General features: G+C 32.2%; 1 protein-coding gene across 2 annotated transcripts in view; it reads left to right on the plus strand.

The window, feature by feature from the left end:
- PPIP5K2 (diphosphoinositol pentakisphosphate kinase 2) overlaps positions 1 to 24,288 on the plus strand; it is a 76,716-nt gene that overhangs the window by 36,741 nt on the left and 15,687 nt on the right. Inside the window, exons 18-29 of one of the 2 annotated variants that reach the window (XM_011989023.1) lie at positions 3,616 to 3,757; positions 4,514 to 4,737; positions 9,609 to 9,736; positions 10,313 to 10,427; positions 13,300 to 13,344; positions 14,093 to 14,200; positions 14,290 to 14,406; positions 16,655 to 16,822; positions 19,870 to 20,043; positions 21,313 to 21,385; positions 22,977 to 23,096; positions 23,968 to 24,030. In XM_011989023.1, coding sequence (XP_011844413.1) covers positions 3,616 to 3,757; positions 4,514 to 4,737; positions 9,609 to 9,736; positions 10,313 to 10,427; positions 13,300 to 13,344; positions 14,093 to 14,200; positions 14,290 to 14,406; positions 16,655 to 16,822; positions 19,870 to 20,043; positions 21,313 to 21,385; positions 22,977 to 23,096; positions 23,968 to 24,030 — 1,477 coding nt within the window. The remainder of the gene's footprint in view (positions 1 to 3,615; positions 3,758 to 4,513; positions 4,738 to 9,608; positions 9,737 to 10,312; positions 10,428 to 13,299; positions 13,345 to 14,092; positions 14,201 to 14,289; positions 14,407 to 16,654; positions 16,823 to 19,869; positions 20,044 to 21,312; positions 21,386 to 22,976; positions 23,097 to 23,967; positions 24,031 to 24,288) is intronic. The other variant, XM_011989024.1, reaches the window with a different exon arrangement.

A 24,288-nucleotide genomic window follows, 5' to 3' on the forward strand; every position in this document is an offset into this window, starting at 1 on the left:
AACACTGGACATTAAATATAAAGTTTTCTGTAGATATTGTATATAGCTGCCCTTCTTCAAAATAAGGAGATTTCATTGTTTCTATTTGGCTAATAGATTATGAAAACTTACTGAACTTTGTCATATTTTCTTTCATCTATTACATCATACAGTTTTTTGAATGTGAAACTAACTTTAGTTCTAGAATATCCTCAACTTGGAATTCCATGTATGATCTTTTTCATTCATATCACTGATTTTAGTTTGCTGATATTTTTGGTTAGGAATTTTGATATATGTTCATGAGTCAGATTGGCCTTTACTTTTTTATTTTTGTCGTGTCTTTTATTTCAATGTCAGGATTATGCTAGTCTTGTAAAATTAGTTAGGAAATACTTCCTATTTGAGGGGAATAGTATATGTACAAATATTTCATTAAATTTTTGGTAAACTTTACTGGTAAATAGTATGGTAATTCCTGTGGGTGTTTTCTTTGTGGGAAAGTTTCTAATTATGGATTTCAGAATAGTTTAGTACTTCTCAGTTATGTTTATGTCAGTATTAAATTGCATTTTTTAGAAGTTTGTTCATAATTTCCTCTTTAATTTCTTTGTAATTTGTGTAGGATCTGTAGAGATGTCCCTTTTTCTTTCATAACATTATACTTTTTTCCTTTTTTTCTTGATCAGTTTCACCATGGTTGATTAGTTTATTAGTCCTTTCAAAGAACCTTTGTTTAGATTTGTTAGGTCTCTGAATTATATGCTTATTTTCCATTTGATTAATTCTCATTGCTTAATATTTTATTTCTTCTACCTCTCTAGTTTTATTTTGCTATTTTTCTGATTCTCAAAATTAATAACACCAGGTGAATACTTACTAAGTTATTAATGGTCTGTCTTTTACAAAATATGCACCCTAGGCCGTAAATTTTCCTTTATGCACTCTTTTGACTGGAGTCATTTATTATATTCATAAATATAAATATTTCCAACGGAGAAACAGCCTTAAATTCTAGACTCACTTTCTGGATCACTGACCTTTGAGTTTGCTTTCATAATTCTTTACCATCTTGTTATTTCACAGATTCCTTAAAACATAAGTATAGAAATTCTTTGCCCAGAATTTTTACTTACCTTCAGTGGATATATTGGTCCAAGCTACCTAGTTAATTATAACCAGAAGTAGAATTGCACTTTATATTTTTTTATATTTGTAGAAACTTACTTAATGTGATTAAATAACTTGCCAAGCTAAATGTCAAAACTGGAATGTGAAACTATATTTTTATTGATGGCTTTTATTAAATTCAAAAAAAAGAAATCATTATAAAGGCATAATAGGATAGTGGTTGAGAGCACCAGTCTGTAGCCAGACTACCTGTATTTGAGTCCTACTCCTTCACATCCTAGTGGTTTGATCTTAAGCAAGTAGCTTAACCTGAGGTAAGTAACTCATCTGGGAAAAGAAAATAATAGATGCCTAGAGTTATTACATGTAAATATATATCAAGTGGTCAGAACTGTATTCACACATGTTAAGAGAGTCAGCAGATTGTCATCAAATTCCATTAAGTTAGAGTATTTCTGCTAAATTTTCTTTAATGATAATGACAGCTAAGGTTTAATATTTTTTAACATGAATTGAGTCTTTTACTTCCTCCCTGATCTTACTACTATACAGTTCACCCTTAGACAATATTGGGGTTAGAAGTGCCAGTTCCCCTCACAGTAAAAAAAATTAGTCTTTAACTTTTGACTCTGCAAAAACTTAACTACCAAGTTAAGCCTACCTCTGACTAGAAGCCTTAGCAATAATGTGAACAATGAACATATATGAAGGGTCTTCAAAAGTTAATGCAAAATGCTCATTATGCAAAAACTATACACAAATTTCAACTTTTTTTTATAGTAAAATAAACTCGTATTAACTTGTTATAAAATGTCTGAACAGGATTTAGTTTGAGGCACTAACAAGAGTAAGACATCAGTTTGAAGAGAGCCCCTGTGAGGGCAACATGAATTCTGCTAAAATTGAAACAAGAACAAACAGCAAATTTATGGCAAAGCTTAAGCAAAAAAAAATGGTGAAATCATTGATACTTTACAAAAAGTTTATAGGAACAGTTTCCCAAAGAAATCAGCAGTATACAAATGGATAACTCGTTTTAAGATGGGACAAGATGATGTCGAAGATGAAGCCCTCAACGGCAGACCATCTACATCAATTTTGCAAGGAAAAAATTAATCTTGTTCATGCCCTAATTGAAGAAGACCAATAATTAACAGCAGAAACAATAGCCAGTACCATAGACATCTCAGTTGATTAAACTTACACAATTCTGACTGAAAAATTAAAGTTGCGCAAACTTTCTGCTTAATTTAGAGTACCAGAACCATTGTGCTCAGATCAGCTATAGATAGTAGCAGAGCTTTCAATGGAAATTTTAAACAAGTGGGATGAAGATCCCGAAGCATTTCTTTGAAGAATTGTAACAGAAGATGAAACTGGTTTTAACCAGGATGACCCTGAAGACAAAACGCAATCAAAGCAGTGGCTACCAAGAGGTAGAATTGGTCCAGCCAAAGCAGAAACAGACTGGTCAAGAGCAGAGGTCATGGCAGTAGTTTTTTGGGACTCTCAAGACATTTTGCTTCTTGACTTTCTGGAGGGCTGAAAAGCAATAACATCTGCTTATTATGAGATTGTTTTGAGAGAGTTAGCCAAAGCATTAGCAGAAAACACCCACAAAATCTTCACTAGAGTCCTCCATCGTGACAATGATCCTGCTTATTCCTCTCAGAAAAGGGCAGTTTTGCAAGAGTTTCAGTGGGAGATCGTTAGGAATCTACCTTGTGGTCCTGATATGGCTCCTTCTGACTTCTGTTTGTTTTCTAATCTTAAAAAAAATATTTAAGGGGCACTCATTTTTCTTCAGTTAATGCAAAAAGTCTGCATTGACATGGATAAATTCCCAGGATCCTCAGTTTTTTTGGAATAGACTAAATGGCTGGTATCATTGCTTACAAAAGTGTCTTGACCGTGACAGACCTTGTGTTGAGAAATAAAGTTTTTTACTTTTATCTTTTAATTCAATTTTTTTCACGTACTTTTTGGAAGTTCCCCAATATTTTGTATATGTATTCCATACTCTAGTCCTACAATAGAGTGAACTAGAGAAAAGAAAATGTTAAGAAAATTCTAAAGTGAGCTAGAGGAAAGAAAATGTTATTAAGAAAATTACAAGGAAGAGAAAATATATTTACTATTCCTTAAGGGGAAGTACATCATCTTAGAGGTCTTCATCTTTATTTTCACACTGAGTAGGCTGAGAAGAAGGAGGAAGAGGAGGGGTTAGTCATGCTGTCTTAAGGGTGGAAGAAGTGAAGGAGGTGGAAGGGGAGGCAGGAGAAACAGTACATTTTGGTGTAACTTTTAGGGAAAAACCCTGCATATATGTATGTGGTCCTTTGCAGTTCAAACCTGTGGTGTTCAAGGGTCAACTGTATTTTGTGGTCATTTTAATTTCTGCTATGGAATTATTCTCCAGCTACTGGAAAATTTTGTATATGTATATTGTTTTCTTAGACAATTAGGCATAACCACATATAAAATATATACTTTACTCATTTGTAGCTTACTCCATCTGGAAGCATTTCTCTTATCAAATCAATGCATTTAATTAAAAATCCTGTGAAGACCTGTGATAAAGTTTATTCCTTAATTCAGAGTTTGACTTCTCAAATCAGACATCGAATGGAAGATCCCAAATCATCAGGTAAATATGTTTTTCTTAGAGCATAGAACAAATAAAAGTTACTATTCAATTAAGCGTTTTAAAATATGATGCACCAATCTTATTTTAAGAAATAAGCCTTTCTTGAGAGCTACGTGTAGTATGAGTTAATATATATCAAGCAAAAAAGAATGGCTAAGTTATAGTGGTTTTTATCTATGACAGCATGAAAGATAAAATATTATCATTTGATTATCTTATTATGCAGCATTGCCATATAGTTAAGCAGTGAGTAGACAGGGTAATAAGAAGGAGCAAGCAATAGGAAAGTGATCTAGGCTCTGGCCCCAAAGCTTAGTTGGTTAGTAACTTAGACAACTTTGGCATCTTGGGTTTTTTCCTGTCAGAAAATGGATCAGTTGGACTATTTTTAATGTCTAAGGTTCCTCTGCTAAAGATAGTCTACCTATTCACTTAGTTATGTGAATCTAATAAGAGTAACAGTATTGAAAATTAAAAATATATGAGCTTAAAAGAGCTTTGTTAAAATTGTTGCCCTTTTTCTTCTTATTATTATTAAAGTCTATAATATATGGAAAAAGTCTTTTATAAGCCTAGTTCCTAACCCTTCAAGTCTAAAAAATACATGGTTGCTAGTAGTCTATGCCTATAGTAACTTCCTAACTTCATACCGTTGTATTTTTGACACTTTAAAAAGTTTCTAATTATTAACATATTAATATATATTCTAAATCAGATTTTTAAGTTGTGTAAACTAAAAATGTTATGTTGTTTTAGATATTCAGCTTTACCATAGTGAAACATTGGAGCTTATGCTACGTAGATGGTCCAAGTTAGAGAAAGACTTTAAAACAAAGAATGGAAGATACGATATTAGTAAAATCCCTGACATATATGACTGTATAAAATATGATGTCCAGCATAATGGTTCCTTGAAATTAGAAAACACAATGGAATTATATAGGCTTTCAAAGGCATTAGCAGATATTGTTATCCCTCAGGTAAGTCATTCTTAAGAATCAATTTTCTTACAATATTAAATAAATACATACTTTTAAAATGTCTGTTGGTGGAAAAAAATGTAGTTGGTTTTCATGTCCTTGGAAAACCAGTAACTTTAAACAGGAAATTAGGTAATTATGAATTTATTTTTTAAGCTTTTTATGGTTATATTGATTACATTATTTGATTTTCTAATAGTTTGATTACAGTGACATTTTTTAGTAGACTATATTTATTAGAGCAGTTTTATGTTCATAGCAAAATCAAACTGAAGGTACAAAGATTTCCCATATGCCCCCTGCCTCCATACATAGCGCATCCTCCCCCACATTATGATTATCCTCCACAAGAATGGTGCATTTTTTATAACTGATGAACCTACAATGACACATCACCCAGAGTCCATAGTCCATTAGGGTTCACTCTTGGTGTTGTACATATGGGTTTGGGCAAATTTATTGTGACATGTTTCTATCATCATAGTAGTATACAGAGTATTTTCAGTGCCATAAGAATGTAGTAATTTTTTTTTTAATTTAAGAATTGATACTCTTAGTAATAATATGCGAACAAGCTAAAGAATGGAAAATAATAATTCCATATGGAATAAATAAATAAATTAAGTATTTATTGAACATCTGTTCTGCATCTGCCATCTATATATGGAAATATTTGGGGAGTAAGACATAAAGATAGTTGCGGCCTTATATGAAATTTTTTGCAAATATTTTTATGCAAAAGTGTTTTGAAAATAATGTTTAGAGGTCAAGATATACATAGTTGTTCTTTTGGCGGACATGGGTCTTTTCATTATAGGAGAATAAATATAAAGGTGTAATAAGAATTCAAATAACTAAAATGCAATTAAACAGAATTGGATTGATAATAAAGGGGTAAGTGACAAAATATATTGAGATCAGGAATGTGTTAGAAGAATAAAGTTCCAGATGCCATTTTTGGACCTTTTTTCAACTCAGTAGAAGATTATTTGGATATTGTAAATAGGAGGTTGGAGTAGATCAGATATTCCAACTGTGGACTACATAAAGTTTGACAGCAGGAAAATGTTAAATATATGAAAAAGATAAAGATTGTGAAACAAGTTCAAAAAGCCTAACTTATGAATACCCATGTATAACAATGGTTAAAATAACTGTCCCTTTCCTAATATACATAGACAGTACAGGAAAACCTATAGATTTTGAAAAACTGAGAATTCAGACAGTTGTACAACTTACCTATAGGTATTTGTGTACATGTTAGCAATTAGCTTGTTTCTTCAACATGAAAGAGAACTATATATTTATTTGATCAGATATATAGTGTAGACAATTTTAGGTATATTGTATGAACCTGTGATTTTAAAAATTATTTTTAAAAGAGGATGAAAATATCTCAGACTTTACGAATATGTCTTTAGGTCTTACTTTAGGAAACATTTACTTAGGAAACAGGACTCATTCCCTCACAATTTCTTTCATTTACCAAATGAAAAAGGTAAGTTTTATTCTGTAAAAGACAAGTTTTATTTTGCATAATAAAATGTTTCAGTTTTGTAAGTATGCTTTTTAACAATTACCTGTGAATACGAGACTGTAAGATATTTATGGTGGCTATAAGCACTTTTCAAGGTGGGCTTTCAGTATATCTAAATTTATCACCTACTCAGAGGCTAAATAGATACACAATGCTTTGTCTAATGTTTAGCATAACCATGTCTATGCCATTGCATTGCTTATTTAATCTCACCCCTCTACTGTTTCCATTATATATACTAAATATTTTACTACTGGGAATGAAAAATTAGTCTCTAAGAGTTGAGCCCAAAAGAAAACTCAAGTGTTAATGGTATTGTAGATGATCATTTCTCCTCCTTACATGGTGTATGTATTTCAGGTGTATTGTTTATATAGTTGAAGACATTTCTCACCATGTCTGTGTAACTTAAATAGTTATAATAAATTTTTTTAAATACCAGAAGAAGCACCAAAGATTAGTATGTTACGAAGTAGTTGAGTCATCATTTGTATCTATCATTAGATACAAATTCTTCGCTCAGCTGTTCTCAGTCTGTTACGGTAATTCTCTTTGCTGCAATTAGGTTAGATTTTCATGACGGTCTGAGAATTTATTTGAAGACAACTCTAAAATTATTTTTCTTGGAAAAGTTATTTTTGAAATCGTTTGACTCTTCAGATAAAATTATGCCCAAGTTTACGTAAATCAGTTCTATTTTTGGTAAATTCATACTTTTAAAACAAGAAGGTCTTTTTATATACTTCCCTGGTGTCCTGACATTGTTTTATAAATTGAGGAGAGGACAACTTTGGGTTTATCTCCGTAACTTTTTCGTATGACAATCTTTATTGTTAACAGAAACTTTGGGTTCTTTTTATTTTCAGATCGTTGAATCAGTTCAATAAATATTACCTTGCTTTGTTACTTTAGACCTCGTAAATACAAAAACTGTGGACAGAAGGCAGGTATTTTCAATCACCAAAAAAAAACTAGCAATTATAAACATATTTGCAGTAATTTATAATGAAAATGTGGTTTGTAGGAAAAAAATAAAATTTCGCGTACATAGTTCTCAAGCAAATTATATTTCAAGCTTCAAGATTTGACTCAGTCAAATAATACAAAGTTTTAACTTGTTTGGAATAATTTAATGCAGACTAACAGGGTATGACTATGAAAGAGAAATGTATATACATATATTCTGGTGTACTTCAAAATGATACTATGCCTTAAAAAATCAGTTTCTACTCTTACATTGATTGTTTAATTTTTACGTCTATGCTATGTGAATTCTGTAATTCCAATCATATCTAGGCTTACATGATGCGTCTGTTTTAGTTATTTTAACAGTTAAACTAGTTTTGATAGATGTTTATGCTACAATAGAATCAAATTTTCACTTTTTAACCAGGCTTAATCCTCAGAAAATTGGGGCCCTGGTTTAAAAATGATGCTTTATAACTCTGATGGTATGGTGGTAAATAAAAACATTTAGAGACCATATTTGATATTAAAATTCTCTTAATTGAGATGACACATATTAATTGAAGTTTAAAGATGTTTTCCTTGGTTATCTGTAGATTATGAAATGCAGACAGTTCTTTATAGTAGCATTTCCCAAAGATAGTTCAATGACATTCTCAATGAAATCATTATAGAAAGCCTTCAAGTCGCTTTAGCTGATATTTTAATCAGTTCTATTTGTGGCACAGATATTGTAACTACATATAAGAATTTGCATATCTAAAAATTATTTGGTCCTAGTTGATAGAGGCAGATGAGCAAAATATGTCACTGTTTTGAAGAGAGAGATTTCTTGATTATAAAAGTAATATATCTTTGTAATAAAACTAGAAAATACAAATAGAGCAAAAAAATTACTACAACATTACCAACAAAAGAAAAACATATCAATGTTTTGGAATATTTTTAAAGGCCTCTTTCCTTAAATTCATTTACATATAATTTTTTCCATAAATGCATATATATAGAAAATACATTCTTTATGAAAACTGAATCAGAAAAAGCATACTATTTTACAACCTAATTTTTTCCTTCATTTAGCATAAAGAACTTCTTTCCATGCCAATAAAGCTAATATGCATTATTATTCCCGATGGCTGAGTGGTGTGAATGTAAGAATAATTTATTTAATCAACTTGTATTTGGAAATCTAGACTTTTGAAATTTGTTTCACTCTCTTTACACGTCTTTCCATTCACTCAAGACCATTTCTGTAGCTCCAGAAATCTTTAATCAGTTTTTACCCAGACCAGCAGTGTGTGAAAATCCGTTTCCTCACACCTTGCTAATAACAAATTTTTAAAAAAGTACTTCCCTGATGATTTTGTAATTCCAACATTTTTCTTTCATTTACACGTAAATACACAGTTGCATATTCACTATATAGTCACCTACATTGGCAAGATTATTGAACCACCTTAGCTTTAGTTTAAGGTAAATCACCCCCAGGAAGTTCTGTTTTCATAGGTCTTTCATCTGTAATCAGTCAGCATTTTCTTTATTAGGCAGTTTTGAGATCTATTGTCTATACTGATGTTATTCCATGTGAATCTTTCTGGAGGTATCTGGTAGCAGAAAATAGCCTTTAAGTTGAGATATCCTAAAATGAACTTGGAGAGAGAAGGTATGTGTGTTTCTTCCCTCTTCCCTTTTCTCCCTCTCTTTCATTCTACCCCTACTTTTCTGCCTTCTTCCTTTCTCCTCTTCTACTGCTTTGAACTATAATTTTCATTGCAATTACTCTTCAAATTGCCATGTTTTCTGGACACTTCACATTGTGTTAATTCCTTACAAATCCAGTTAACCCATAATGATTATGTCATTAAATTTGATAATTTCATGGAATCTTTGCTCACTACCAGTTAAAACTTTAAAAATATTGGCCAAAGGCTTTTGAAGAACGTGTTAGTCTTTTAAATCTTTGACATTTGGAAAGACAGAAATCTCAAGGTTTAATTTCTTTCATATATTTATTACATATTGTGCTTTAGTGTTTGTGTCCTTAATCCACCTTTCTTTTAGGGTTGTTTTTACATTTAAAACCTCTGATTTAGTGAATACTAGTCATAAAAATTACATTCACCCATTCATTCTCCTCCTTCAGAAATTACTGGCTTTTGTTCAGTTCCACCACAAAATCCTTCCAATTATACTTAATAGTTTGAAAATCATACATTTGCAGTTGCAAAAAATGCAAACTTGGAGTTATCCAACGTTCAAAAAAGGCTTGATAAAATATTTGTCTCTCACTAGACTAATTTAGGAGTGTATTTTTTTAGAGTACTTTGTCATTATATCCTTTTTCTAATGTCAAGTATTTTTTGCTCAGGAATATGGTATAACTAAAGCTGAAAAACTGGAGATTGCCAAAGGCTACTGTACTCCTCTGGTTAGAAAAATTCGCTCAGATCTTCAGAGGACACAAGATGATGACACTGTAAATAAACTTCATCCTGTGTAAGAAACTGTACTGGTTATTTAAATCTCTAGGCATCTATTTCTGCATACTTCAAATTTAAATTACACTTTGATGATCCTATGAAGTCAGAAGTGTGTCATTGGCATACTGTGAAAATACTATTACCTAGATATTTCTATTAACTTCCAACCAAAGTTATTTTTGGCTCCAATTTAGAGAAAACTAAGGTGAGTGAGGAAGAGGGAATATAGGTCATCGTTCACATGGGATCATCAATGTGTACCCCATTTAGCAGCATTAATGTCTGTGATCATCTTTAGGTCTATAATCTCTGTCATTGCTACTAAAAGAGATAAAATAACCTATTTACAGTGTACTTGACTAATATTAAGTCTATTCTTTGACTACTCTCAGAGGTCCTAGTTAGTTATAGTTTGTGTCATGTTAGAAGAATATGTACTAACATAAATCCTCTATTGCGGTTGGAAGAATAATAGATTTTTATGGTCTTTTACTTCTAGTGAAATTAAATTTAATTTTGGAAAATAATTTCAATATTTAGCGAGTTTTTGATTATGTGGTTATGTTTGAACACTGTCTGCTTTTAATTTTAGGTATTCTAGAGGTGTTCTTTCTCCTGAACGTCATGTTCGTACTAGATTATATTTTACTAGTGAAAGTCATGTACATTCTTTGCTGTCTATTCTTCGCTATGGTGCCTTATGCAATGTAAGTAGAATAAGTTACATCAGTCTAACAAATATATTTAATTTTGTAATTAAATCACTGACTGCTATTTTTACTGTGAAATTTTAGTATTTCGTCCTTAAGTGTTACTACTTAATGTCATCTTTCAGGGGACTACTATATACCAAGCATTTTGCTAGATGTTAGGGATAAAGATGTTCTCTTCAGAGAAGATACATTCAAGCAAACAATAATATAAATTATTTTAGGTGATTTTATAGACTGATGGCAGTAAAGAGAAGCCTGATGAATTTGAGTCATTTAGGGGTCAGAATTGATGGGACTTGGTGTTTGGTTAGACGTTGTGCCACTTACCTACTATTACGTACTATCTACTGTTATCTACTATTATGTAATGACATACCAAGACTTAGTGGCTTAAAACAACCGCAGTCATTTCATTTTTATCTCATACAGTTTAGAATGTTGACTAGGATCAGTTATGAAGTTTCACTTAGAGTCTCATGAGGTTGTGGTCAGAGAGTGGCTGGGTCTCAATCTCAAGGGTTTTCTCTCATGTTTGGTGCTTCATGTTGGCTGTCTGCTGGGACCTCAGCTGCGGTTATCAACCAGAACACCTACATCTGGCCTCTTCATGTGGCCTGCTTCCTCAAAATGTTGCACCTGAGTTCCAGGAGTGAGCTTCCTATGAGAGCAAGGTGCAAGTGCATGGCATTTTTATGACCTAACTTCTAAAACCATAGCATCACTTCTGCTGAGCTCTCTTGGTTGAGGCAATCACAGAGGTTCATCCAGGTTCAGAAGGAGAGGAAACAACCCACAGCACTAGATGGGCTGAGTGTCTCTGTCATATTGTACGAAGAGTATGTAGAATTGAATGCGTATGTCAGCCATCTTTGGAAAATACAAAATCTGCTACGGTGATACCCATTTGCCACAGTAATTCATATTCTTCCTGCATACAAAACTCACTTAACTTCTCCCTCAGTGCCACCCACTCCATTCAGTGCCATGCTGTGATAGGGTAATACTACTTGAAGTCCAGAATCTCATCTAACTCAGTCATCTCTAAACTAGCCAAAAGATAAGAATGTTTCTTTATTTTTCTGTGCGTATGAATATATGCACGTCTGTATAGAAAGTGATCTATAAAAGAAAATTCAATTTTGTTTTCTTATGTACTTTTAAAAGAAGGGCAGTGAAATATGTAATGATAATTTGGTATATATCTGTTTCCTAATCAATCTTATTACTGGTCCTTGAGAGTAATTATTATCATAGTTATCCTAAGGCTGTTTCAAAGTTCTATTCCAATTAAAATTCCAAACCCATATGTTATTTCTTCTGGTTTTTTGTTTCTTCTTTGTCCCACTAAAGAATAGCAAAGTGACATCCTTGCATAAGTATGTGGATTAGTGGGGAAAAAAAATGACCCTTAATTAGCAAGGCAAAAGCTTGTATAAACAGTAGTGTTGATGGAATTGTTTGTGAGGAGGAGAGATACATCTCTTACATGGTCCTTTTTGACATATATAGAGGGTATAAAGAACATGAATAATATAGGAACTGATAGAAAGCCTGTGGTTGGAGAATAGCAGTAAGTATTGGATAAAATGACAGCAGATGTGGTTGAAGAGCCAGTGCCTTGTATTCTAAGTGGATTGGGAAGCCATTGAAAGGTTTTAAGCAGGGAAGCGGGTGACTTTGGTTGTTGTGTGGACAGTAGATAGGTGAAAGTGGGTATGAGAAAACCAGTTAGGAAATTAGTACAGTGGTCCAAAAAGATGTCATTTAGACTAGGGTGGTGGCTGTGGATCTAGAGTTTGTTGGGCATATATTGAATTCAGGCTGCATTTCTGAAACAAAAACTGAACAACTTCATTATTTTAAAAATCAGTGCTTCCAGGGGGAAAAATAATTACATGTATTTACTAAGGTGAAAATTGAAGTCTATACCAAAATGTTTTGTTTTCATTATCCCAACTCTTATTATCCTTATAAGAATCTGTAAGTAATATAATTAAAATCTTACTCCGTGTATTACCAGTTGTAATTTTTAATTATTCAGAATGGACTGGGTAAAATCTTTTTGTAGAATTATTTGTAAAGTTTGTTAAGGAACTAAGATTATAAACAAGATTTCAGGAATATGTGTAATGGGGCCTTAATTTAAAAAAACATTTTTGTGTCTTCTTACATATTAATTATGTTCTGGAAGTTACTACTAAATATGGCTTAATTTTATCTATTTATTAGAGAAGACCTAGCAAAATCTATAACTGCAACACTGAGTTAGACATTAGATGGTGCTCTTAATACTGGAGTATCACAAAATCACAAGATCAATTATCTCTTCACCTAATGAAAATTTTCAGTATTTAAACTCATCATTTGTGCTAACTTTACATTTAGTGAAGCTCAGTAATGCTAATTTATGTTTTCCCTTATCAATTTTGAAAAAAATACATCTTTTCACATATTACCTCCTAAACTTGCACACATGCATGTGCACACACACATACACATGGAATGTGTAACGTCTAAAATAGAAATAAAATACATGCTGAATTTTAAAAAACATACAGTCAATGTGTGATCTTATAATTTGCTTTTAAAACAAGATGCATTCTGTACTAAAGTTCTTAATATTGTATACTCTTAGTGTATACAAAAAGGAAATGTGCTTTTATATATTTGTAATGTAATTACATAGTATACAGCAAAGGAAATTTATCTGTGATGTACATATAATTTAAGTAGATCCTGTTAATTGTTGACTATAGACTTTGAGTAGTTTTGCCTTTTCAGATATAATTTTCTACTTTGAATGCTTGTAGTACATGTTCTCTAAGATCCTTTTCAGTTCTGATGCTCTATGATTACATGTTTAAAGACCAATGATTCTCAGAATGAAGATGGAGGAATGGTGAAGGAGATGGTAAGATCAATAGAATTTGCATATGCCTCCTTCTGCTGATTTTTGAATATCACTTCAGTGTAATAGGGATATTTATTGATAGGCTTATATCGCATACATGAACTATATATGATGGTGGGAAAAAATAGCATTCCTGTTATAGGATAGTATTCTGTGGTTATGAAACATGATACTATACTAGGTACTTTGGAACTGAACAAAGTTAAAAACTGTCTCTTACCCTCAGAATTCAGTAGTGTTTGTCATGTTTCAAGAAATTCTTTATTTTTCATTTTGTATAAGCAGTTAAAAAAAGGTTACTACTAGAACTTCTAATATAAGTTGAATATCTCTTATCTGAAATGCTTGAGACCAGAAGTTTTTTGGAATTTAGAATTGTTTTTGGATTTTGGAATATTTGCACTGGTTTAGCATGCCTAATTTGAAAACCCAAAATTCTCCAATGAGTATTTCCTTCAAGTGTCATGTCAGTGCTCAAAAAGTTTTGAATTTTGGAGCATTTTGGATTTTGAATTTTCAAGTTAGGGATACTCAAACTTGTAGAGAGTTTAGACATATTTTACCAAAACAAGCTTAAATAAGTTAGTAAGATTTTTAAATGTAGTGGAATTATTTTTAAAAATTGTGCATATAGTAAGTATTCACTTTATGTGGTATCACTAGGATTAAACAAGCTACCATAGTGACAGTAAAGTGACTTTCAAGTAACAGTTTGAGAAAATGCTTACCACATGTATCTTTTGTTCAGGAATCAAAGGATGAACAGTGGAAAAGAGCTATGGATTATTTAAATGTTGTCAATGAGCTCAACTACATGACTCAGATTGTTATCATGCTTTATGAGGATCCTAATAAGGTAAACAGAGCTCTTGATTTGTGTTTTACCAGACATAAATAAAGAGCTTAAAGTTTCTCATTTTGAAAATGTTCTTTCATATTTCTTAGGATCTTTCCTCAGAGGAACGCTTTCATGTTGAATTACACTTTAGTCCAGGAGCCAAAGGTTGTGAAGAAGACAAAAATTTACCATCTGGCTACGGATATAGACCAGCTTCCAGAGAGGTAACGAAGGTGGAACTCTCAGTGCTTAGTTACTGTGGTTCTAGATTTTCATGAGGTTTCTGTAAGAGATTTTTATAATGTACTATAAATAATTCTTATTTCAACTACTAAGTAGGAAAATGGCTTAAATTTTTTAAAGTGTGATTTGTATAGACAACACTTTTATGCATATTGGAATACTTAGGAATTTTATATTTTGTTTAGATTATTTGAATTTTAAGGCCGTGTTTAGAATGGATAACCTTAAACCTTTAATTCACTGAAATTGACTTTTTTGGATATGGTACATGTGATGTGCAGTCCAGTTTTGTTGTCTTTGCTCTATGAATAACTAAGCCCCAGTATCATAGATTCAAGAGTTCATCTTTTTTCTGCTGCCTATAGTACTACACATGATACTGCAGACATGTATTGTACGTGTATTTTGATTGGTTGGTTTCTGAACTTTTAGTCTTACTTGATTACTCTGTTTCTCTCTCTACCAGTACCACAGTCTTAATTATTATAGCTTTATAATAAATATTGATATTGAGTACAGAATTCCTCCAGCCTTGTTGTTCTTAAAGATTATATTGAATATTTCATGTTTCATGCATTTTCATATAAATTTTATAATCATTTTATAATATCCTGAAAAGACTCTTTGAGATTTTGGTTGAGATTACCATTACTCTGCAGATCAATTTGGAAAAAAAATGATACTTTTTCAGTATTGGGTCTTCTAGTCTAAGGACTTGGTATATTTCTGAATTTATTTAACTATATATTTTTTGATAAAATCATGATTTTTTTCATTAAACATAATAGCAAAAACCACAATTACTTTTGCACCAAATAATTGTCTTATACCATCTTTGTCAGATTAATTCCTAGTTCCTTTATAGTTTTTTATGCTATCATAAATTTATTTATGATAAATTTAAATTTCTTTTATGATTTATTTAAATTTCATTTTTTGTTGTCATATTAAATTTTAACTCAGTTTTGTATAAAAATTTTATAAGTAGCAAATGTATAACTTAATATATACTGTTATTCATTCTAATAATTTACCCTTAGAGTCATTTGGATTTTTTATGTATATGATCATAACATCATCTATGAATGATGAATAGATTTAGTGATAGTGGACATTCTTATCTTTGAGTGTTTTATTATTAACTGTAATGATCCCTTCAAGTTTTAGATATCCCTTATTTGATTTAAAAAGTACCTTTTTATTCTCTGTAACCCTTAATTTGATGAGGGTTTTTATGTACTCAGCTTATTTTCTTTTGGCCAATATTATGTTTAGGAGATTCAGCAATGTAGTTGCATTTAGTTTTAGTTTGTCCATTCTTACTGCTTTGAAATATGTGTTTTACTGTATTACTGTGGCCTAATATATGCATTGTCTTTTTTTTTTTTTTTTCTGACACAGAGTCTGGCTGTCTCCCAGGCTGGAGTGCAGTGGCACGATCTCCGGTCACTGCAAGCTCCGCCTCCTGGGTTCACGCCATTCTCCTGCCTCAGCCTCCCGAGTTGCTGGGACTACAGGCACCCGTCAGCACGCCCGGCTAATTTTTTGTATTTTTAGTGGAAATGGGGTTTCACTGTGTTAGCCAGGATGGTCTCGATCTCCTGACCTCGTGATCTGCCCACCTCAGCCTCCCAAAGTGCTGGGATTACAGGCGTGAGCCACCGCTCCCGGCCTGCATTGTCTTACAGTTGGATATTTTAGTACAATTCATGGCACACGGTATACACTTAGTAAATGCTCAATGAGTCATTGAATGATAGTTACTTTTAATGCAGTTATCACATTTATTAGAAATATTTGGAATATATTTAAATAGTCTAAAATTTATAAATACAAATGCTGTTTAGTTCATGCTTAGGATGATGAGACTCCTATATAACAAAGCTCATCTCTATTATTTCTTTCTGTCATTTATTATTATTGTTTGTTTATTCTTGCACTTGATGAAATGTAATTAAACACTTTGTCTTATGTGGTTTTTTTAATTGCCATTTTACTGTTTAATTTCTCCATAGAATGTATGTATTTTTGAACTCAGAGACTCTGCCTTTTCCCTCATAGTACACAGCATAATACTCAGCTGTTAGAAGAGTTCAGTTAATGTTCATTCATCTGAGTAAACAAACTTGTTTATGTATTTCAAGTACCTCTACCAGTGGTAGTTGAATCTGTTCATCAGAAGATATTTCTTAAATCTGAATAGAAGTGTTTTATATTCTTTGCTCACAGAATGAAGGCAGGAGACCTTTTAAAACTGATAATGATGATGAACCACATACTTCTAAAAGAGATGAGGTTGATCGAGCTGTGATATTGTTTAAACCAATGGTATCAGAGCCAATTCATATACACAGGAAGTCTCCACTTCCAAGATCTAGGAAGATGGCTACAAATGATGTAAGTATATGTATCAGAACACATTTTTCATAAAATAAACTAACTATATTTTAATAAAGCAGAAAAGAAAATACAGCTTTAATTGTGGAGCTTGAGAAACCAGCAAATTTTTAAATGTTATTTAATCTATTTTTAAAATAAATTACAAAAAACATAGAGGCAGTTCAACAATAGATTAGTTTTAGAATGTTGAGCTTTACATATAGTTTTCATAAAAAAGAATGCAAATATAAAATAAGCTGTTTCTAGGAACTTGAAAAATGAATGCTTTTTTTTGTCTTGTTATATTAGGAATATTTACATTAGGTTAATCTTCAATAAAGACATTTTTTTAAAAGCCTGATTTAATGGATCAAGAATAATTTTAGTTAAAAGTAGAGAGCAGGCCGGGCACAGTGGCTCACGCCTGTAATCCCAGCACTTTGTGAGGCCGAGGCAGGTGGATCACGAGGTCAGGAGATTGAGGCCATCCTGGCTAACATGGTGAAACGCCGTCTCCACTAAATATAAAAAAACTTAGCCTGGTGTGGTGGCGGCACCTGTAGTACCAGCTGCTCGGGAGGCTGAGGCAGGAGAATGATGTGAACCCAGGAGACGGAGCTTGCAGTGAGCCAAGATCACGCCACTGCACTCCAGCCTGAGCAACAGAGCAAGACTCCAAGACTCCATCTCAAAAAAAAAAAAAAAAAGTAGACAGCATTTGCTGGAGATGCTTTAGCAATAACTGATTCAAGTGATACTATAGGTAAAGAAATGAAATTCCAAATTGTTTGCCTAATTGCAAAGTCTATGTAGGAATTTGAATATTTGATAATATAATTGAAAATTTTACCTTTATATTAAGATCTATAAATAGGCTAAAATAACTATTATGCTCTCTAATAGGAAAACATTTAAATAATTAATAAAGTAACATTTAAGAGGAAAGTTGAACAGTTAGAATGAAGCTTGTTAATTAAAGCTTTAGCTCCTGTATACATTTTTAATACTTTAAATAAGTTGTATTTGAGGTTATCTCTATTTTCCGCAGGATGATTCTCCCAACACTGATTGAAGTCAGTGCTTATAACTGTTTTCTAAATGCTCTAGTAAAAGTGTAAAGGAAGAGGGGCCTGGCATAGTGGCTCGTACCTGTAAACTCAGCACTACGGGAGGCCGAGGTGGCTGGATCACCTGAGGTCAGGAGTTCGAGAGCAGCCTGACCAACATGGTGAAACCCTGTCTCTACTAAAAATATAAAAATTAGCTGGGCATGGTGGTGTGGGCCTGTAATCCCAACTACTCAGGAGGCTGAGACAGAAGAACCATTTGAACCTGTGAGGTGGAGGTTGCAGTGAGCCGAGATTGCCCCTGACTGCACTGCAGCCAGAGCGAAACTCTGTCTCAAAAAATAAATAAACAAACAAACATACATATATACACATATATATACATACATATATATATATGTATGTGTAAAGGAAGAAATTAAGATATAACCATCAACTTTTAGAAAAAAGAATTATTTAAATATGCCAAGTCTGAAGAATTAGGTATAACATTTTTTAGCATTTGATAGGTGAGAATAAAAACAACAAAAAGAATTGTGCTCATTTCTACAGCCCCAAATTATGCAAATATATGTGTTTTATGATTCTGAAAGTTCAAAAGTATATGTGCTCCAGTTTGACAATTTTGTATAGGCAAAAATCTGTCCATAAAGTAGATCCTTATAACTTTATAATGGAAATTATATAGTCATTAAGATTCCCTTGAATGTGATATTTTAATTACAAAAGAAGACGGTTATAAAAGAGGGTGTTTAACAATTATAGAACTTGGAATTATTTGTACTATTATAACTTAATGGAAAAAATGAAAAATCTGGGATTATGTTCAAGTATCCTTAGTTTTAGAAAATTTGGGACATAAGCTATGTTAATTAATATAACCTATACTACTATTTGTGTGAGTGCAGTGATTTTGATGTGTTATTGAATAAGCAATCTATAGTTAATCAAATTATTCAGAATTTCACCATTAAAGCCTCTCCTCTGCCCTCCAAAAAGCCTATATAACACTGAATACAGCAAAATGTATTGTAAATCTTCATTTTGCAACTTATCTATATTTATAAAACCTCTAACAAAAGCACTGTCCTCGTTAATCTTTAAAACACAAAACACATTTATAAACCTTTTTCTCATAAATACTTCGTTGATTTCAAGAGATTATTTCTATGCCATGCTAAACTTTTACTTCCATAAGGTAAATTACTCAAGTAAAATCTTGAAGACTTTTTCCAGCGTCCATCATCTCCATGGATATCAGAAGTTTGTACTTCCAAAAGACACACAGAGAAAAAGACTGTTTTCTTCATTTTGTGCAAGTAGATTTTACTCTGTCCTCACTCTCTGAAACCTGAACATGCAAACATGTATAATGAGAATGTTTGCTGCATGTTTTGCCTACTAAATCTGTAAATAATCTCTGGAGGGGGCAAATAGATAGCTTGAAAGTATAAACAGGTGCAATTTGAGTCCATCTTATGATCTCTGAACTTTTTAAATATGTCAGGCAGACAGATTTAGTTTTCTAAGTTATGTATCTTGAAATCCCTTTGACCCTTTGCACAATTCTTTAGTGCCTTGGGTTGAAAAATTCACCCAAAATAGGACAAAATCTTTGAATATCTAAAGTTAAGCAGAAAACCTTTATATTTTAAAAGTTGCTAAAAAAGAAACTTACTAAAATATTTCCAGTTTTAACAGGGAAGGGACAATTATGAAGCAGTATAAGTATTTTATGTCTTTTAATGTAATAAAATATTTCCATAATTGTTATCACATGCAATTAGATTTATTAGTCATTCCTATCAAATTCTCAAATAGTGAAATATTTGGCTCCCAAATTGCTGTTTAATAGTTTTTTAAAAAAATTAATAAGCAAATACAAACAAACTGTATTTTTTTTTCTTTCTGATCATTTGGCTCTGTTGTATCTAACTTCGCATGCTCTGCTTTTTTTTTTTTTTTTTTTTTTTTTTTTGCCCCCTTTCTCACTTCCAGGAAGAGAGCCCCCTGAGTGTGTCTAGCCCAGAGGGTACTGGTACCTGGCTGCATTATACCAGTGGTGTGGGTACTGGGCGTCGAAGACGCAGATCAGGGGAACAAATCACTTCTTCCCCTGTCTCCCCCAAATCATTGGCTTTCACATCCAGTATTTTTGGCTCATGGCAACAGGTTTTTAAACTTTACTTCATTAAACATTTTTCCTCCCTGCATTCAGAGCAACAAACAGCTGTCTTTGAGGACATCTAATCCCTTGTATTTCACATCAGAGTAAATCCTTCGGTTTTTTAATTTTGAGTTCATTTAAAAATACTTATGATATCTGCCAATATTCGAGGGAAAGAAATCACTTCCATGGCATGTGTTTAGTATTTTTAGTGAGAAGATTCCAAATATCCAGGATTTTAAAAACAATCAATAAATGTTATTCTCCTGGAATTTTACCTTATTAACAAAATTATTTAAAAATGAAAGAAATCTTTCTTTTTGACTTGTCTTTTAAAACTTTCAGAAACAAATTATGTAATTTGATTGTAAGAAAATGTATTAAGATTTTCTTCCATATTTGAAAAAATTAGATTCAATTTGGAATTTGCTGAGAATGTAAACATTTTTGAAAATACCAGAATTTGTGTGGCCCAGTTTTAATTAGCAGAATATATCAAATATTGATAATTTTCTTCCTCATTATTCTATTATTTGGAAGTATCTAATTTAAGGAATACATACAGTCTGTTTTTCTTTGGACTGTATAATATTTTAATGTTCTCTTTAAGAGGGAACAATTGCATATGTGCCCATCAACAATATGTGTCAAAATAAAATTACTTCAGAAGGACTTTCCGTGATGACATTTGGAAACTTAAAATATACATGATTTCTATTATGTTGGAAGGTCTACTGTCACACATGAGGTTTCTGATAATTTCAGCAATTTCCTTTTGGAAATATAATGCATTTGATTATAGGAAAAGGGATTATGGTATCCATTAAGGCTGTGAATATTTAAAGGTTACTCTGATAAAGCCCATGCATGGATCAATAATTGTATGGTGATCTCAAGAGTCTCTGTCTGCCCTTTCTTTTGTTTGTAGTTGTTTTTTCCCCCTTCAAATACAGGAGCTGTTTAAGAGTGGGCATTTGGCTTCTTTTAACAGTGAAATTATATCAATCTCTTAATTGCTTCTTTTCATCTGTCTTGTTTCGTACATGATGTTTCATTCTGAATGCCTGCTTCGCACCACTTCATTGCAAGGACCTCATGAAATGGACTCCCTTCAAAAGGGGATCTTGCATGATCTTTCATGTTTTATGTATTTCTACTAATATTTATCATACAGCTTATTAACCTTTGTCTGTCTGGAACAGGCTGCATATGAAGTGTGGACTTTTTAATTTATTTTACTGTTTTACTTCATTTACTTTGGATTCCTTATGCAGGTTGTATCTGAAAATGCTAATTACCTGCGAACACCGAGAACTCTTGTGGAACAGAAGCAGAATCCTACTGTAGGTATGTGGTGTAAAGGAAATTGTGTTCCATACCCTTCTTAAACTCACTATTGTGCACACATGTAAAACTCTTTGGTGAAAGCATGACCAAATGCTATGCTGTAGTTTTTATTTGATGTGTACTAATTCAGAAATGTTGAGTTGTATAACTCAAAATATAGTTTTGATAAAATGAAGAAGAGATAGCATTCAGTTTTGTTGCATAACCCTTTTGAATGCCTGCAGTGATAACCACTTAGTTAACTTGCCAATGCTAGTTTTTAATCTTGTACTCTGTAAGTTAATTTATGAAGGAAATGTCATTTTCCCAGTTGATAAAGATGAAAAGATGCTATTGCATGCAGAAAGGAACTTTCCATTTTTCTGACTGAAAATATTTTTAAAGTATGGAATACTTCAAACCATATATGAATATATTAATTTTCCTTTGAGCAGCTCATAAGGAAAACCAAGCAAAACTAATGCACAGTGGCACTCTCAGTCTTTATTAACCTATAGAACATAATTGGTTCTTTGCTAACACTCAAAGCAACATTGGAAAAGACCTTTCTAAAGTCATTTGGTTTAAAGCTCATGGTTGATAAACTATGAGATAGTGGCATATTATTTTCTGTAAATAGTTGTCCTGATAGGTTTAATAAAGGCATAAACAGATCTCATTGTAAGTTTATGTATGTACTGTGATCTCTGTACTAAGTGTATGAACTGTGTTGATGCCTACATACTTGAGGATCTCTCTTTAGTTAATTTCATATAGCTTGTAATGATAGTTTTTAATATTCCCACAGTATATTTATAGAAATTTATATATTACTCCTTCTTATTGATGTATCATAGTATATTTGATAGAAATTTATTTAATCCTTCCCCAGTGATAAAAGTGTTATTTGGATGTAAAAACTTTTGCTACAAATTGAGCATCAGTTTATACTGACTGTTTTATTTGCTAGTAATGTTTTTCATTGGGGGTCTTATTAATTAAGATATTAAGTCATTTGTTAAGTAAAGTGATTTAGGCCTTGAATGACTGAAAAGAACCTGGTCTTCTCACAAATAAATAAATTTTGATATACTTTATTTCATAAGAAAGAGTAGTAATTCTTAATTCAGGGGCATCAGGAAAGATTTGTCGTTTATAAATATACATTAAAAATACTGATTTTATATGACTTAATTTGTGCTAGGAGAGGTTTTTGAGGTTTTTTTGGTTTTTTTGTTTTAAATATGGCTTGCCCTTGGGAATTGATTAACAGAGTTCTTTCTTGTCCTAAGTTATTTTTATGGCAGTGTTTTTAATACTTTAGGATGTATATGTCTAATTATTGTATGGACATTTTTTTTTTCTCAAAGATAACATTTTGTCCAATGTTAAATTACCCCATTTGTACCTATGATAAATGATAGTGGTGTTTAGAAGTATTGTATTAAAACTGACATCATTAGGAAATTACAAGAATATTGTGAGCCTGTTCAAGGCACTTCCAAAAGTTGCCTTATATGTGGTAAGAGCCATGTTAATTGCATGCTGCATGAATTCCCAATGTGAATGGAAGAACACCCGTTGTGTATGTATTTTCTCTAACTCCCATCAGGGTCTCACTGTGCGGGCCTGTTTAGCACCTCGGTGCTCGGGGGTTCTTCAAGCGCACCTAACCTACAGGATTATGCTCGTACTCATCGTAAAAAGCTGACCTCTTCTGGCTGCATAGATGGTATGTGCACACATGCACACACAGATTCATATCTACACCCAAGCACACACCCATGAGCAGTATTTCTCAAAGGCAAATCTAAGGCCACTGACTGATTCGAGTGAAATCCTGTCATCTTTTGCCTAAATGACTATCAGTGCTCTCTGTTACCTACAACTTGGATCCATGTTTCATCAGACAGTTAATTGTAGTTAGGTTTAGAGTACTTGTACGATAAGTTTGTTGAAATGGAAAATAGTATTGTGTGTATTCTTCTTTTAGATAATTTATAATCTATATTATAAAGAACAAGTGTTTCTTTGATCTTTTAAACTTTTATTTATTGTTAACACTTATTTTACTTATTGAGCTAATTAAAGTGAGTGGAATGTTTATAAGTAGAGGACAATATTATATTGGCAATATTTTTATAAAAATAAACACAGGATGAGAATATTTTAGGATCCCTAGCTGAAGGAGATCCTCTTAATGTTGTTAATATACCTTAAGTTTTAATATTCAGAATTTTTTGAGGCTCATGGAAGCGTGTCCCTTTTGTTAAGAGTAGTGGTTCTAGCTCTTTCAGGATCATCTTTATTTAAAACAGTTTCTCATTTATCAACACATTTATTTTAGACAGTAAAACATGGATTTACCAGAATTGCCAGCTCATCTTGCTTTTCTTTCTTTTGTATATTTCATTTGACACTTTTCCTCTGTCATCAAGCTAGTTAACTTCTTTTAACCAATATTTGCCTTATTACCTTCTGTCATTGTCCCTTCTGCATGCCACCTTTCTAACCTCATATATTTGTTTTTCCCTTCTTTCTTTTAAGTGTTCTTCTTTTTGTAGCTGTTACGAATTTCAGGTACCTGTTTTTCTCTTTCTTAGACGCCACACGCGGTTCTGCTGTTAAAAGGTTTTCTATCTCATTTGCTCGACACCCAACCAATGGTACGTTTTGCTTTTATTTTAAAAGATACTCCCCTGCTTCATCCCTTTTTTATTTTTATTTTATTTCAAAATGTGGGGTATACAGTATCATTCATTTCTTCATCCTTATTATCAATTGGCATACAATTCCAACTTGTTATTCACCCAAATTATTGATACTGTCTAGCTCCCTTTTCAGCTGTAATTTATATAGTAATTTAACATTACTCATCAAACTTTTAAATGACCACAATGATGATGAGTTTTAATGCTAAATTA

This window comes from Mandrillus leucophaeus, unplaced genomic scaffold (assembly GCF_000951045.1).
Source record: "Mandrillus leucophaeus isolate KB7577 unplaced genomic scaffold, Mleu.le_1.0 Scaffold344, whole genome shotgun sequence".
NCBI classification, from domain to species: Eukaryota; Metazoa; Chordata; class Mammalia; order Primates; family Cercopithecidae; genus Mandrillus; species Mandrillus leucophaeus.